The sequence below is a fragment of the Hippocampus guttulatus genome, chromosome 3 (genome assembly GCF_054856545.1).
Source record: "Hippocampus guttulatus isolate MCC_2025c chromosome 3, RoL_Hgut_1.0, whole genome shotgun sequence".
Classification (NCBI taxonomy): Eukaryota; Metazoa; Chordata; class Actinopteri; order Syngnathiformes; family Syngnathidae; genus Hippocampus; species Hippocampus guttulatus.
This window is the reverse complement of record NC_141263.1, coordinates 4,751,056-4,768,469: the sequence shown is the minus strand read 5'-3', so window position 1 is coordinate 4,768,469 and position 17,414 is coordinate 4,751,056. Positions and strand designations below refer to the sequence as shown.

Genomic DNA, 17,414 nt, shown 5'->3' with positions numbered 1-17,414 from the left:
ATAGAAAGCAGAGAATGTCCATTTAAGTGTTTTTGTGCGGATAAACGTATCCTTGGGTGCCGTGGTGGCGTTGCGGGGATTTAGGAGTTAAAGGAGGCTGTTCGACATGCTAATTCCTTTATCTGCCACATGGGGGGGGGGGGGGACGTAGGAGAGTCCCCTACTGTCTACCCACCTTGAGCCTCCCCGACAGCAGCTAAATTGTTGTCGGCGTCGGTTGTGGTTAAACACTACGGCCAAAAGCCCGCTCAGAGCAGACAGGAGCCGCATCGAGCTCTCAGCTACACACATTCAACTGCTACAACTTTTCTCTGCACTTCTTCCAAATCAGTAAGTGATCAACGCTCTTCTCTGACTTTTGTGTGGGTCTTGAACAAGGAACCTGCCTTTTCTTTTTTTGTTATTTTTATAACGCGTGAATAATGACCAGAAACACGATGGGTACACAGTCAGTTTGTATGGGTTATTCATCTGCTCGGCGCGTGAAACTCAACCTTTCTTACACTCATCTGGCTTTGTTTTGCTTTATGGCGTATTCTTTACGAATGGTGATGTGGCGCGTGTAGACAAAATGAACAGACTCCGGTGGCGTCTACTCATTCAGTGCTGTGTATCTTATCATCTCGGTTGCTCTTCATAACACTTCTTTCGCCATTTTAACTGAATTGGATTTCGTATTTTGAATGCAAAACTCCGAGTTGTTGTCACACAATATTCCACACGACTAAGAAGTGTATTTGACCACTTGTGTTAAATACGCCCCCCAATGAACGCTACAAATGGTTTACGTTGACTCCTGTCTTTGATTAAATGCTGTCGTAGCCCACCTCGTGGAACAGACTGCACTCCCGTCTCTCTGTAAATGAAAGACACATTGTTGTCCCAAATTTGAATTTAGTGAGACATTTACAAGACATTCGTTGATATACCAGCAATATAGAGGTTGTAGTCTGTTAGTTGAAACTAACTTTATGAAACGCTCATATATCGTCATCACTATTTTTTCAGAAACCCAATCCCTTGCTCGGCTAGAGATATGGTGTGTGACTGGCATTGATTTAGAATGAAAACATGTTAAACAGATACAATATGGCAGAGCTGGGACCCCTTTAATAGCTGAGTGTTGAGCGGTTATGAGGACCAGCAGGGTACAGATGGAAATGTGGGTCAGCATCAGCAATTGATGGCATCGCAGTTAAGCCCCAAATCTTTCCTTACAAACCCCTGGGCCTCCCATGGCACCCTCTTCTTTACTGCATTTCTCCCCCAAAACATCTGAGGCTATAAATCAGGGTTTCCTTCCCCCCCAATGTGACCTTAATTACCTTTCCATATCCTGCAAACAGAGATGTTGTATGGATTACGCTTTGCAAGAGTTCACAGCTGTTTTTGGTTAAATTTTGGATGCATCCAGGCAGCCTCTGCTCTGTAGAACGTTGAGTTTAATCTGATTCCTTATTGAAAAGTTGACCACAATAGTCCACATTGCTAAACTGCTGAGAAGAAGAACCTTGACTGTGGCATTGCACAAGTACATAACCTGTTTCTCTTGTTTGGTGGAATTGCCCTGAAGCTTTGTGGATTTAATAACGTTCAAGCTGCTCCTTACAGTTTCCATCCCCAGCTAAGAGGACAAATGTAAGCAGAGAATTGGTCTAGATTGTTGCTGTCATTTCATTTAATCACAAAATAGAGAATGGATGATTTCCACAGTCAAATATGAACAACTGGTGTTTTGATTATCAATAAATCTATTTGAATTTGTTTTTTGAATGGGAGGCAACTCTAGCCACCTCATCATTGACACCCATTGAAATGCATTGGGAAAAAATGAAACCTAAAAAAATGTGAATACTGGCAGAGATTCATAAAAATAAATTGTTGCCTGTTGTTATCTGCCTGTTCCTAATGATTGTGAGAAATTATAAACATTATTAATAATGGATGACATTTTGCCAAATGAAAATGTGTTTTTTCAGAAGTCACATCAAGTATATCAAACGAGTGGGCCTTTGCATTAATCAGTTCCCAAGAAGTAGCGCTCACTTTCAAAAAGGTTGCCGACCCCTAATTGAGATTGTTGCAGCTGATCTACTTAAAAGACCAAAGCTAGACTATCACTAATTTACATAAATCATACAAGAATGTTTTTTTTCCTTTTGCCTGGTTCCATTTCAGAACTTATTCTCGCTCTGTGAAATTGTTTTCCTAAGCTGCTTTCCGTATGCTGTCACTGAAGTAATTGTAGAGTTTACTGGGGGTTTGAAAGGTCAAGTTCACTAAGCGCACACACAATCATTCTCAGCATTTTGCCTGTTGTCAGATTTCTGCATCCTTCACATTGCCATCATGATTTGTTGCTAGAAAATATGAAACTACAAGATAAAGCTGGACGATATGACTGAAAAGTATATCTCGATAATATTTCATATTGGTCGATATATATATTTATTTATATTTACTCTTGGAAATAATGACCAGGAGAAAAATATGAGTTTAGTTAATTTTATTTTGACATGTGTAACACAATCTTTCATAAGAAATCAGCGCAACTATGAAAAAGTTAGATAAGTATATCACAATATAACGACTAAATGCCTTTTTAAACATAATGTGCTTAGTGGGGATGGACGATATGGCTGAAAAATGTTTTTAAAAAGTATTTCATATCAGTCAACGTTGACAATTATTGAATTTTTTTAAACATTTAAAATACTGATAAAAAACGAACTGTTTTTTTTGTGTGTACATTGAAATGTAGTGTAATGTGCAGTTTTTCCTTCATCGGTGCAATATCAATGCGTATTTGTGTTAGATATCATCCCAAAGCAGTATCGTTGAGAGCTATACAGTATTAACATTCATTCAATGTAAGTGTAATGAACTAAAACTCTCTTGCAGTGCATGCATAAGCGATGACCAACCGTTTTAGGACTACAGTGGTACCTCTACTTCGAAATGAATTGGTTCTGGAAGAATTTTCTTAACTAGAACATTTTGTAAGTAGACACACGTTTTCCATGTAAATGCCCTAATCCGTTCCAAGCGCCCCAAAATTCAGACTAAAATGTTTTTTAAAGCAAAAAAATGCATTAAAATATGTAACAATACATGTTACAATGAGATTATTGCGCAATAAATGAGCGTTGTGCATAATTTTAACAACAAAGAATAGAGTCAAGAATAAAAATGATGGTCATTTAACTTTTAACTGCGTCCTCATCGTTTTTTGCACTCCTCGTGTTGTTCTCATGTTCTCTCTCAGAAGTGTTTTTTGCCTAGCGTTTTGTGAAGAACTGATCCAAGGACGTTTGCTTTTCTCGGCTTTTAACAATCCTTCAAAAACTTGTTTTGTGTTGAGAGGGAAGAAATTTCATCTGTGCTGTATGTTTTACATACAGTACATTTGACAACAAAGTTTATCCAATCCAAATATATCCAAGGCAAACTCCAGCATATCGGCCAACTGGTGAACACTTTTTCTGGGTGATTCACATTTACGTAAAACTACAGCTCAGGGCCCGAGGGGCAAATGACGAGGATGCTGCATAGACACATATGGTAGAAATCCCTCTTAGCCAATGGGATGCCAGGATGACACTCAGTAATAGCCAATGCAGCTATAAGTATGTTGGGTTCAGGAAACTCGGAGCTGCGAGGAGCAGCCCATACTGTATTTTTACCTTTCATATCTTGAAATTTCTTTCGTAACAAGAGGCAATATGTTCCTGTTGAGACGTTTTTATAACTTGAAAATTTTGTATGAAGAGACATTCGTACATAGAGGTACCACTGTACTTGATCTTTTTAGCAGACACGTTACTGCCATGAAGGGTCCATTAATAGTTTACTTGCCTGATTTTGATTTGAGTGCCATGCCGAGGGTCGGGACATGGCGAACACTGGCGCGAGCACATCAAAGACAGGGAACGCCTGTATTTGTACACCACGTCTCCATCCATAGGTGTTTAATCGGATTAGTATGAACATATCATCTTATTAGTCATTTATTTGAATGAAGGTACGCCACCCTCTCGTTCTCATGAGAATGCTGCACGCACACGCAAACTTCTTAGTTGTTGGTTTTGTTGCTTTTGCTTCTTTGGATTGGATGCTTCTACTTCTTTGGTATAGGGGATTCTTCTTTGTTGGTTTAACTGCTTCTTCGTGTTTGGAGTTGGCTGCCAGCTGCCTATAACATACACAAAGCCGCAGTCGGAGTTTGCTTTCTGATTCCTGATGATCAAACATTTTATCGAAGGCATTTTCAATTGATATCAATCACGTGTCTATCGCCATACATGTTGAAATTTAATTACTGCCCAGCCCCAGCACAACTTAAATTAGACATTCAATAAAGTCGGAATGGAACGATATGCAGACGTCGCAATGCGATATTATCACGTTCCTCAACGTTTCAGTTGCAATGGCTCTTTAATGCTTCGGAACTTTATTTGGTCATATAGGCTTCATGTCTCACAGTATATAAACTCCGATTACTCAGTGCCAAGTTGTCAGGACGTCACACTTTCTACCGGGTACAATGTCAACATATACAACATAAGGATGTTGTATATGTTATTTACTCCATGTACAGCACTTTGTGTGCAGCGATGGCTGTTTGAAAGTGCTCTATATATACAGTTGAGATGAGTTGTTATGTGCCACATGCGTCCAGCTCTTTGCAGTTGCTTTGTATTTTTGTAGATGAAGTTCAGTCTCATGTCTGCTTCTGGGTCCAAATTGCCACTCATCACGTGACACTAATGATACGATAATTATCACGATCTTGTGAGAAAGTCGGCGATATATAAAAAAAGTAAAAATAAGCTCATGATACTGTATAAAAACGAATGACATTGCACAAACAAACAAATAAATAATGCAGAGTGGAAAAAATGACATTTTTGTGTTTTTGTACACAAGTTCAAGTTCAAGTCAACTTTATTGTCAAATGTGCTGCATGTGCAACGTAGAGCACAGATGAAATTTCTTTCCTCAGGAGGGAGAGGAGCCGCTGCGGGTGCCCGAAACTGTGAAGCCACTCAAATGTGTTACATTCCCATTCATCTGACGATTAGCATGGATCTTAAACATAGGTGGCCAAAACATGGCTAACACAAATTAAACCTCGCTAATAAACTAACCACCAGTGGGTGCTGGAGGTGTACAAATGGAAAATAATCTGGCCTATTTAACAGATGTGGTGTTTTTAATATTGTGACATGACTACGATGACTTTGTGGCAGTTTTAAAATCGCCATGTTGCTGATATTGTTGCATCCCTACAGCAAAGGGAATCCAAAGTATTTAAACACTCTCAATGAGCCCAACAGATTATAGATTATTATTATAATCATTCCTCACTTTTTAGACGACTTGTCAAGAGAACGCCAGTCTCCTCCAATTTATTTTCTTGTATATTGTAAAGAAGATTAGGTGAATGTAAGCAAAATATCACTGGTAATTTGGGGTCACCATCTCAATTTACCAATGATTGCCAAGCTGCCATTTTGATGTTTCTACACACTGTTGTTTTACGTATTCGCAAATGCTTAGTTGAAATCTTGAAGATATACGATTGGCTGGCAACCAGTTCAGGGTGTACCCCGCCTACGGCCCAAAGACAGCTGGGGTAGGCTCCAATACACCGGTGACCCTTGTGAGGATAAGTGGATTAGAAAATGGATGAATGGATGGAAGATGTACCAGATCACATGGTCAGTTTCAGAAATACAATCATATGGTGTCTAAAATGTAACCTAAATGGACCACCACCAGGCGGTGTCAGGTCTCCCAGTGGCAAGTTGCATCTTTCAACCACCTGCTGTTGTTTTCTCAAGAAGAGGATACATAAGGATGAAGCAGTCCTCTGCTTCTCAAATTCACCCTTTTTGTTACTTGAGAGAGAATAGTGCATGAAAGCTGCCATTGTTTGGGTGACCAGTCAGGGTGGGCGGAAGACTTTGTGCTCTGTGTGTGTGTGTGTGTGTGTGTGTGTGTGTGTGTGTGTGTGTGTGTGTGTGTGTGTGTGTGTGCGCGCGCGTGCGCGTGTGTGGTGGGGGTGGTGAGTTGCCGTCACGTGGGGAGAAGACATAGCTGGTTGTTTAGCGTTTTCTTTGCATGCTGCTTTTTTTTGTTTTGTTTTTATTTGTCAACATCTAAATGAGAAACACTCCTCGGTCATGGCCTGACTGAGGCAATCAAAACATAAAATGATCAAAACATTGAAGAAGACAGAAGCAAATTTTAAATCTTAAGTGGGATCACTTAATGATTTTTTTTTTTTTAACAGAAAAGGTTTCCCTGAATTGGTATGCCAAATCAACCACTGAATTGGAAAATAAACTGACATAAGGAGTACTTGAGACAGATTTTCTCCATGCTGTTATGGAAGAAGACATTTGCCTTTCGGAGCTGGAGTCATCTTCCCTCTTGTGCTTTCCTCTGATAAACTTAATGAGCAAAAAATACATATTATATGTTTTTAAGTGTTTTATTTCTTCATAATTGTAAAGGCCTTGCTAGTTGCCAGCCAATCGCAGGGCACACAGAGACGAACAACCATCCGCGCCCACACTCACACCTAGGGACAATTTATAGCGTTCAATCAGCCTGCCATGCATGTTTTTGGAATGTGGGAGGAAACCAGAGTACCCGGAGAAAACCCACGCAGCCCCGGGGAGAACATGCAAACTCCACACAGGGAGGCCGGAGCAGGGATTGAACCCAAGACCTCTCTCTGCACTGTGAGGTTGACGCGCAAACCACCGGACCGCCCTGACAAATATATCTTTGTAAAAGATGTGTTTTTGTGAGTGATCTAGCTGCGGATGATAAGAACGATTGACAACTTCTTCAATGTTAGGTTAATGTCCAATTATGTTAAAAAGTCATCAGCAACACTCTGACACACAGCACTTCAAGCACCAACACTTTTGAGTAAATTACAGGTGCACCAATGAAAACAAGTTGGGCGCACTCGGTCACAACCACCTATTAAAGGCTCTGCTGATGACTGACTTATGGCCAGCTTGTTTCAAAACCCATCCAAGGAAGAACCTCGAGCTTCTCTGTAGGTTGATGTTCTGGGAATTGTCTCAGCTTTCTGCCCCTAACCACGTGTTCTACCTTAGCACGTGCGTCTGTCCATGTGACCGGTACTCCAGTCGTGGCTTGTTATTTTGAAATTACATATTTGGCTGCTGCTTGTTAGGTTGTCAGTTCAAATGTGAGTAACTGTTTCCATGGTGTGTAAAACATAACGAAATGACAGCAATCTAAAACCCAAACAGATTTTGGTCCAACTTGTCCAACTAGCTTGCTAGTAATTGCGTCATAAAGGAATGAAGCATGTAGAGGCCTCAATACACCAATCCAATGTCAGCAGTCGGAATGTGCCGTGTGCTTGGTGTTGAACGCACCGTTGTCAAGTCAGAGCTGTTGTCGAGACGCATGTTGCTGTGTTCGGTGGTCAGTCTGGAGGGACAAATGGTTTGTTTGTTTGTTTGTTTGTTTGTTTATTGAACATAAAACATATATACAGTAATAATTTGACAGAAAATAAGGTAGATAAAAAAAGTAAAAAAAGAAATCAATCTTCATTCAACACAGTTATTATGTTCAAGGGAGTAGGAAGAAGTAAAAAACTTATCTAGTCCTACCCCGTTATGTGATTGTATCTAATAAATCATTTTTATATCAATCAGAAAAGAAAAAAGTAAGAAGAAAGAAGTCTCCATTAAGGCTCATACTTTACCCTTAACCGTGATATTTTTACAACTTTTGGTTTGTATCGGGATTATATACTTCCACGCCCTGACACTCTTGTGTCAATTTTCTCTTGTATTCATAATGGATATTATGGTCACTCCCTATGGGCTGTTAGCGAGGCAATCAGTGCACAAGACGTGAGCGGATGTGAGGAACCCAAATGCTGTAGGAACTTGGACGACACGTCCAGGTTTTGCGCACTTTGTACTTTATTTACATCCGGTTGCAAGCATATTGACGACATGGGAACATGGATGGAAAAATGAAGGGAAATTCAGCATGATTCAAGAGAGGCCACCTTAGCACTTATATCGGGTGTGATATTTTTTTGTTTCCCCCTCCTTTGAGTGCTTATCAGAAACCAAGCACTTTATTGTTCACTTGTGTGTGGTAAATATTTTTGGCTCTTTCTTTTTAAATCTAACCCGTGTTAGCAGGCAGTGTCGAATCTGTCCTTTTGAAATCAGAGGAGCAAAATAATACTTGATACATACAGGAAATGCCCTAAATCAGTTACTCGCCGAGGTACAACCTGGAAAGCGCCAAAGGCTAAAATCTCGCCACCCTTTTCCTCATCATGCTGCAGAACTTCATGATTCCAACTTTAACATCCTGGAAGCGTGGAGAAGTAGTTGGGATAATACTGCAAGACCCAACCAGTTCATGGTCCAACCCAACACCGAACCCCCACCTGGCTCAACGCTACCCCGGAAAGTCTGGGTACGACTCAACCGCCTAAGAACTGGGGTAGGCCGTTTCAACGACAACATGTTCCGATGGGGTCTCGTCGAATCACCATTCTGCGACTGTGGACCAGAACTCCAAACTGCAGAACATCTCCTCTACTACTGTCCCATTCATCGACCACCAGATGGCAACTTGAACCTCACAGCACCTAATGAATCTACTGTCCAATGGCTGCAACGTCTGGACATTTAACACCGCAAAGCTGCCCTCATACGCGAGAAGAAGAAGAACAGGAAATGGACAAGCCACAAAAAAACTAGCAACACACAAGCCCAACCTTTGTTATTATTTTCTCCTATTTTATGTGTACTTGTGAATACTCCTGCTGAGACTAATATGGATACTAATAAAGTATCCGTCTACCTAACCATTTTTTTCATTGTTTAAAAAAAAAGTCGACCTTTTTCATTGATGTGAATGAATCTCTTTCAACTGGCTCCAGTGTACCGGCATCCTGGGGGAGTCCTGCTTCGTTAAGGATGACCCAAAGTCCAGCATACTTACCAAGAAGAATCCAGTGTTCTCTCGCGAGTCAGAAAAACATCCATAACATCGAGAACGTGTGATATAGGCCTGCTTAACTCATTCAGTACCAGCCAATTCTAGACCAAGTCTGAAAAGACGTTTAAAAACGTCTTTGGGAGTGAATGAGTTAATAAATGCTTAGACAAGAATTGTGTATCGTATCAATGTTAATACTGGACGAGGACTATCCAACTGCTGCAAAGCCAGCCACACCCCCTTAGAATTTTTGTCCAAAGAAGCCACCGAGAATTTGCTGTTACATGTAAGTGGAAAACTGCAAAGAAACAGATGGATTCAATGCATAATGAATACCCTCTGCTCGATTGGCGCGAAATGGCCCACACATGAAGTTCGTTGATCAGCTCGCTGATAACAGTTCTCCATCTCAGGCCAAGGCATCCCAATGAGCCATCTGTCAACACATCTTTGTTGTATCCCACCGAGGGACAAATTGGATCCGTGGAAAGGTCACAATTTCTTTTGGATGGTGCTCAAATTTTCCGCTTTTTTTTTTCCTTCATCTCTCGCTGTGGGCAAAAATTGGATCCCCGCTTTCAGGTCCACATACCTCTCAACCTCGGCTAATAGCTGCTCTTATAAATAATTACGATTCCCCTTACAAAGCAACAAAAACCCGTACAACGGCTTACCGCGCATGCGCACATCATGCTTTCTCAATCTGACCGTACTCAGCGATGAAAAAAAAAATACGATTGAGGATTACTTTTGCTGGTTTGCCGTGACAATAGTCGCGATCGACAACGGCATTGTCGTTGGCTACCAGCAGGTGAAACGATCTGGATTTGAGCCAAAATGGTCTTTGTGAGATCGGTTCAAAATTGTTTTGTTTTGTTTTTTCCCCCGTATACAAGTTGTACAGTAATACGCCGTACATGATTTGAAATGCTAAAAAAAAATGTATAAAATACGGGGAAAACGTACTAGTTGACAGGTATGAGTCCAGAAAGTTAACATAGTGGCTGCGCATAATAAATTGAGAGTAGCCCCATCAGCGGCAAACTCCCAAAGGCATGTCTTTGGAGACAAGTTAGTGCATCAGCAGTGTCTCACCCACATGACTCATCAGAGGTGTTGGGCAGGCACGTTGAGTGGACTCGTCCTCACCTGTTCGAAAGGGAACTCACCCGATAGTATTCCCATCCGATGGAATTTGACTTTGAACAACCACCAGTCAATTCAGTAGCACAGTGGCACAACGTAACTGTAACCCATTTCCCCCGATGAGAATGTGGGTCATGTGTGCGACCCGCACATTCACCGCCACAGGATAACAGAATATGGGCCGCCATATTTCACCGAGATTTTAATCGATTTATTGACCAGTAAAAGGCCATTACTGCACAGAGGGTGTAAGAGGGTCACGTGATGGTGACAATGTTTTGGAAAACGGTCTGGGGGTGTTCCACTTTTTGCTGCCAGAGAGCTAATCAATACTTTCCTGTTGGTCCATCAAGTTATATTTCATATCATTAATATTTTCCCATGCGAGTTATGATGAGACATTGCCATTTATGTGAGGAGAAATTAGCGTGCTTGAGAATTCTAACGGAGGTTCTTCAGGAAAGATGTTGGAGTGTGTGTGTGATTGTCTGCTTTTCACACTCTCTGCTCCGTCTTTGTTTTGTTTTCTGCAGGAGTAAAACCTGAGCTGGCACTCAGTCTGTTGTTGTTGTTGAAAAGACTTACATATTGCTGCAAGGCTCGAAATAACAACGTCATTAAACCAAATTGCTCCTCATCGAAAAAAATGCTGAGGAATAATGCACTCGACATCAATGAGCAATTTTATTCAACTTTTTCGATTAGCAAATCAAAATGTTCAATTCTTTTTTGTTATTTGCGCATTATCTCCAAAGAAAGGTACACCTGTAATTGCACTCAATCACTGTCGTTGTTGGAAAGACTACAACGCATTGATCGACTATTTTCATTACATTCAAATTTGAGTTTACCTTTGTAAATCACATGTGCGGCCGTATCTCATTCAAATAGAAAGGGAACTTTGTCCTTGTCCTCATTTCTAATTTGAAACTAATTTCTTTATCTTCTCACCGGTGCAGTATTAATAGTGTACAACTTTGGGCCATGTCACTCTGCCCTAATTCAATGTTGGTCTGTTCTCCTTTTAATCACATTTTAATTGCATCTCGGCACATTTAGCTACTCTCAGACATTTTTAAAAACACCTTTTTAATTTGGCAACAGCAGCAGCCTTTGTTTAGTATGCGATGTGACAATGGTTCAGGTGGTCGTATATATTTTGATCTGCCCTGGTAGGTCATAGATGATTTGACATGTCACAATACTTCAAAAGAATTCACATGACAGCAGTAATAGATCCTTATCAAGCATCCAACCAAATTCCATTCTTTTATTACATATTGCCCTTGACCTGTCCCGCTGAGGGGCAAACATTTGTTAGTTTTGGCGACTGTAGCAAAATGCACGTTCACGTCAGTGTCCCATCAAGGTCACAATTGTTCGGCAAACACTCTCCAGACGTTCGACGAGAGTTGTCATGGATTTTCTTGTTGCAAGAAAAGTAGAGGCGACTGTCTGGAGGACCCTGATGAGGATATAACATTCACTACCCTCACAAACGTTCACCCCCTCTGTGGGCTTAACTTAAAGTGTGTAAAAATCCATTTGATAGATGATGTTCCTGCTCATCTCACGTGTGGTGGTTTTAAAACTTATGCTAAATTTACGGATTTTCTTTTATACACTAAATCAGTCTAAATATATTATGACATTTGCTTGATATTTCTTTTACAAAGATAGTCATTTTAATCCACACCTACGATGCACGCACAGCAAATTGGGTGGATGCAATGTGGACACGCCTCCTTCCGTGCTCACAGATTGAGTTTAAACTGGTTTTGCAAATTTAATCCTACAGATTTGAGCCACCCAGTTCTGATCAGACAGGCTTGTTGGAGCCCCCATTAGAAGGGGGATTAAAAGGACAGTTGGTGGAGGAATTACATTTTTGTTGCCCTCCACTGTAATGTAGCTCATTGTTGCAAAAGGTTTTTACATTTTATAAGTACAATAGCAGTACGGAATGTTAAGAAGCTAATGTACTGCATTTAGATAGCTGTGTCAAAATTCTCTCAAATCAAAGACTGGCCCGGTGTCCTTGATTTCTACTGCAAGTGTCCCAAGCACACCATATTTAGCTTTAAAAAGGCCTGTTTAATATTGCAAACAAGATTTGGTTGCCAGCTACTCTGATTTGGAGTCAATCTGATGAAATGAAATCAACAGTACTCTCTGAGGTTACTTCAACTATTGGCCTTTGCTGGTTGTTTGGATACTTCAATCCAACAACCAGCAAACGAGCATGGACATTTTTTTTGTGTTGAAACACAAAGCGGGCCTAAAGCAAGTGAGGCTTATCCCCAAAGCAAATCCTCTCGGAATTAATTTACCACCATTTGACATTAAAACCAGTCCTATTCATGTGTCCATCTTTTTTCCATCTTTATATGCGAAGTTGCTTTCATCTCGCTTGAACGTGTAAGAGCTCACACTACTTGTGCAGATAACGTGATCCAGAGAATGTGCTGCTGTGCATGTGCGTGTGCGCGAGTACTTATCAGCGGGGGATCTTTACCCCCACTGCTCTGCACTAACAATGTCCGCCACATTTCCTGTCGAATTACACTCATGCCCTCTCACCTTTACAGATAGAGCATCATGGGGAAAGGCTGCGTGACGGCGATCAAGTACTTCCTGTTCCTCTTCAACCTCATTTTCTTTGTGAGTATATTTATTCAAACCTAAACAATATGTATTGATGTACTGTAGATATAGAACAGCCGCCAAAAATGTGTCAAGAACGGTGCGTCTTAATCGTAGGCGGTTTTACAGGGAGACAAGGGGTGGCAACTATCACCTTTACTACATGTCTTGACACCCCAGTTGCCACCCCTATTCTCAATTCATCTAGCAATACTAAATAAATAAATAAAAAGTGTAAATAATCCTAATATTGTCTCCATAGCAGGGGCGTGCAGCGACCTTTTGAGGGGCATGTAGCCAAACATCAAAAAATTAAATAAATACAATAAAATAATTCATATCCAAGCGGGACAGAGCACTCTAAGTGTATTACTATCAAGTTACCTAATGAGAATCAGACGTGAATATGCTCAGCTCATGCATAAAGGAACTTCTTTATCGCTGCACCCCTAAATCTCTGATTCCTAGAATTGCCCGTGCTACTTTAGGTTAAAGAAGTCAATATGCCGGTGTGCCAAAAAAGGGATGAAACGTCTTGTAAATGTTCTCCCTCATCTGCATGAACTGTTTTTTTTTTAAATTCCTAATTGTAATGCTATGCCTATATGCCTTTTACTTGATTCAGTAATAAAAACGTGAGCATCAGAATCGCACTTGGTACATTGACGCCGCCTGGCTGTCCTGATTGAACCGTTTACATGACGTTTGACGGATTCGGAAAAGGAATACCAGTGATTCTGAATGAAATTTCGTTGGGATTTGACTTTTTTATTCCCATTGAGGTGTTTATATCGAGAATTTGGTTTCATTCCAATCGGAATGCAAGGCTTCATGTAGAACAAGCTCTTTGACAACCCTTTTCCCATGACCAGTTTGTTACAAGTATTGTTGTCACTAGCATATATTTTTAGAATCAATTGTTTTGTTGATGATTTCATCAATTCATCGAATAATCGGATCGAATTTAATTTGGAATTAACAGGTATTACGAAACCATATTTTCCCCGATTACGGCTTATGAACCAACTAGTGTCGTTTATTTGTCCTTGTTAAGTAACTTAAAAACAACAACAATAATTAAGATAAGATAAGAAAACCTTTATTAGTCTCGCAATGGAGAAATTCCCAATTCACAGCAGCAAAGTTATGAAAGGAAGAAGTGGAAAGCAAAATCACATGAGGGATTGATGTTGTACTCTCCAAATGTTTTGAAATCAATTCAGTTCCTGGTCCTGTCGTTGTTTTCCAAAGTAAAAGCAGATGTTTGCAAATGTCTTATCATCTATGGGTTTTTGCTTATCACATCACTTTTTAGCTATTGATGAATCAATTCTGACAGAGAAAGTTATGAGTGAAATGGAAACAAAAAGGACAAACTTATCTTCTGATAGATCTTCTGATCTTTGCAGGAATATCTTCATCCCCAGTCATACACGCAATCACACAACACAATTTTGATACAATGACTCTAATGTGACATCGCAAGAAAACTTGATTTGTTGTGTTACGTAAGATTAGCCTGCTGCTTTTCCCCTGAGTCAATAACCAGCAGTCTGAATTATTTTGACAGCCCACATTTTTCTTTGTAATTGTTGTGTAAAATGTCGGGCCACCTCTCTCTTCCTGCATTAAAAATGTATTCCTGCACAATAACCCACATTTTTAATAAATGTACCTGATTCTGTGTTATTTTCTCCAAGTGTAACGGATTACAATTTGAATTGAATTGTTTTGTAGGCTTGATAAATAACACTAGTACATGTGTTCTATTACTCCCCTAGCTTGGCTAAAAATGGCATTTCCAGTCCTCTGAACCAAACATGCAAAATACAGATTTTTTTTTCCCCCCTAATGTTTTTTATTTGCCCCCGACTCATACGATGGAAAAGTAGCAGTCTTTCTGGTGCAATGTCTTTCCTCTTTTGCGAAGCATAGCAGCAAACAGAATAGTATGAAGTAAATAGAAAAAAAGATGTTTTCCTCTGTGATAGTCTCACCATCTCCATACTTGCACACAGAATAAACTGATTACCCAGGGTTCATCTAACACCAGAGGCTATGCAACTTGGATTTAAAAAATAAAATCGGAAAAAAGATCTTCTCTGCAGCATGCACGTATAATAGTGAGCACGTCATGCACAGGGGTAGAAAAGTGCTCGGTTTTGAATCTCCCTTCAGGCCCTATCGGGCAATTTGCACATTGTCCCAATGCTTTGCGTGGGTTTTCTCTGGATTCTTTCCAAGTTGCAAAAAAAACATGCCTGTTGGGTTTAATTGAAGACCACAGTGTCCAAACGTGTGCTTGTTGTTTGTTTTGTGTGTCCTGCGACTGACCGACGACCACCTCAGCTCACCTGCCTCTCGCATCAAGTCAGCTCGGATAAGAAAACATTTGTGATGACCACAGTTAACCTTAGAACACATTCATGTTTCTGCATCATTGTTTTCACATTACTGTATTTTCTTTTCCTTCAAGCAGAACAATATCTACTCTAGCAACTACATTTTGCTGTGTTCAGCGTTCATTATGCCTGACTAATGGATTATTTTCCTCTTAGCTTCTTGGGGCCGTCATCATGGGCTTTGGATTGTGGCTCCTCCTGGACAATCAGAGCTTCATAGTTGTACTCAGTAAGTCCCAAATTCAAACTACTGGTATTATTATTTTCACGGAGGTGAAACAGGGTCACGTCATGGTGAAAATGATTGACTCATCCAGCGCTCTCTAAACAACATTCCCCCAAAACATATGATGATGTGCTGTAATACAGAGCGCAAATTGACGCTTTGGGTGTCAGTGAACCACTCACGACCAGGTCCCAAGGTTCCAATTCCAATTCCAAAGGTTATTTAACTTAAAAGTGAAACACTACCGGAAACATCAAAGACCAAATCACTGTCGGATTCAGGAGGCAGGATATTTAAAATATCTCCAAAAAAATAACGGAAAGAAAAAAGGCATGCTTTTTCCAATGCATGGTTTTGACTGATCCATTGAGTTGTCTGAAACAGAAGAATGTAGGCCAATACAAATGGAGCCAGGACTAACAGGATGAAAACAGGCCACGGTCTGGCTGCAGGCTCTTGGAATGTTTAAAAGTATCTGTGAATATCTGTAAGACAAATAGAGAAAAATGAAGGTTTCAGCTTTTGTACATGAGAATACAGACATTTTTTTTCATAGACAGTGACCCTGGGGTCCTTTCACAGGACTGCGAATATTTTGCTGTGGGTTTTAGCATCTTATGAAATTTATTAAACATGTGTCTAGCAGATTTTCATTTTTATATCATCTACAGTGGTGTGAAAAAGTGTTTGCCCCCTCCCTGATTTCTTATTTTTTGTATGTTTGTCACACTTAAATGTTTCAGATTATTAAACAAATGTTAATATTAGTCAAAGATAACGCAAGTAAACGCAAAATGTAGTCTTTATTATTAAGGGAGAAAAAAACCATTCAAACCTGTGTGAAAAGGTGTTTGCCACCCCCTCGCCCCCGCCCTCACTTGTTAAACCATAACTGTGTTTTATCATAGTTCAATTTCTCTTGCCACACCCAGGCTTTATTACTGCCACACCTGTTCTCAATCAAGAAATCACTTAAATAGGACCTGCCTGACAAAGTGAAGTACACCAAAAGATCCTCAAAAGCTAGACATCGTGCTGAAATCACAAGAAATTTAGGAACAAATGAGAAGGAAAGTAATTGAGATCTATAAATCTGGTAAAGGTTATAAAGCCATTTCTAAAGCTTTGGGACTCCGGCGAACCACACAGAGAGCCATTATCCACAAATGACGAAAACATGGAACAGTGGTGAACCTTCCCAAGAGTGGCCTGCCGACCAAAATTACCTCCAGAGTGCAGCGACAACTCATCCAAGAGGTCACAAAAGACCCCACAACAACATCCAAAGAACTGCAGACCTCACTTGCCTCAGTTAAAGATCAGTGTTCATGACTCCACCATAGAAAGAGACTGGGCAAAAATGGCCTGCACGGCAGAGTTCCAAGATGAAAAACCGCTGCTGAGCAAAAAGAACATGAAGGCTCATCTCACTTCTGCCAAAAAACATCTTGATGAGCCCCAAGACTTTTGGGAAAATACTGGACTGGATTGACAAAAGTTGAACTTTTTACTGTTACATCTGGCGTAAAAGTAACATCGCATTTTAGAAAAACAACATCATACCAAAAGTAAAATATGATGGTGGTAGTGTGATGGTCTGGGACTGTTTTGCTACTTCAGGACCTGGAAGACTTGATAAGAAAACCTTTATTAGTCTCGCAATGGAGAAATTCCCGATTCACAGCAGCAAAGTTATGAAAGGAAGAAGTAGAACAACAAAATATAGGAGCTGCTGGAAAGGCAGCCACTCACGCGGCGCCATTTTGAAGTCAAAATAACAAAAATAACACAACACATAGGACACAGACAGTCGTGCAATCTTCACCACTTTTCTGCATACACTTTGTTGTCTGAAGCAGTTCTAGATGAAAGAGGAGAGGATCAAAGTGTCCTTTCGCCAGTGGATCAGAGACGTCATGCTGAAAATGTGCACACGTCTGCTACAAGCTAAGTTTTGGAAGCAAACACGAAGCTGT

The 17,414-nt window shown here is 40.3% G+C and overlaps 1 protein-coding gene across 1 annotated transcript in view; it reads left to right on the top strand.

The window, feature by feature from the left end:
• The first annotated feature begins 158 nt into the window (after window positions 1–158).
• The window catches only part of LOC147207206 (CD82 antigen-like), a 31,884-nt gene continuing 14,628 nt past the window's right edge, over window positions 159–17,414 (top strand). Inside the window, exons 1-3 of the mRNA XM_086107424.1 lie at window positions 159–330; window positions 12,756–12,828; window positions 15,369–15,441. Coding sequence (XP_085963550.1) covers window positions 12,766–12,828; window positions 15,369–15,441 — 136 coding nt within the window. The 5' untranslated portion in view covers window positions 159–330; window positions 12,756–12,765. The remainder of the gene's footprint in view (window positions 331–12,755; window positions 12,829–15,368; window positions 15,442–17,414) is intronic.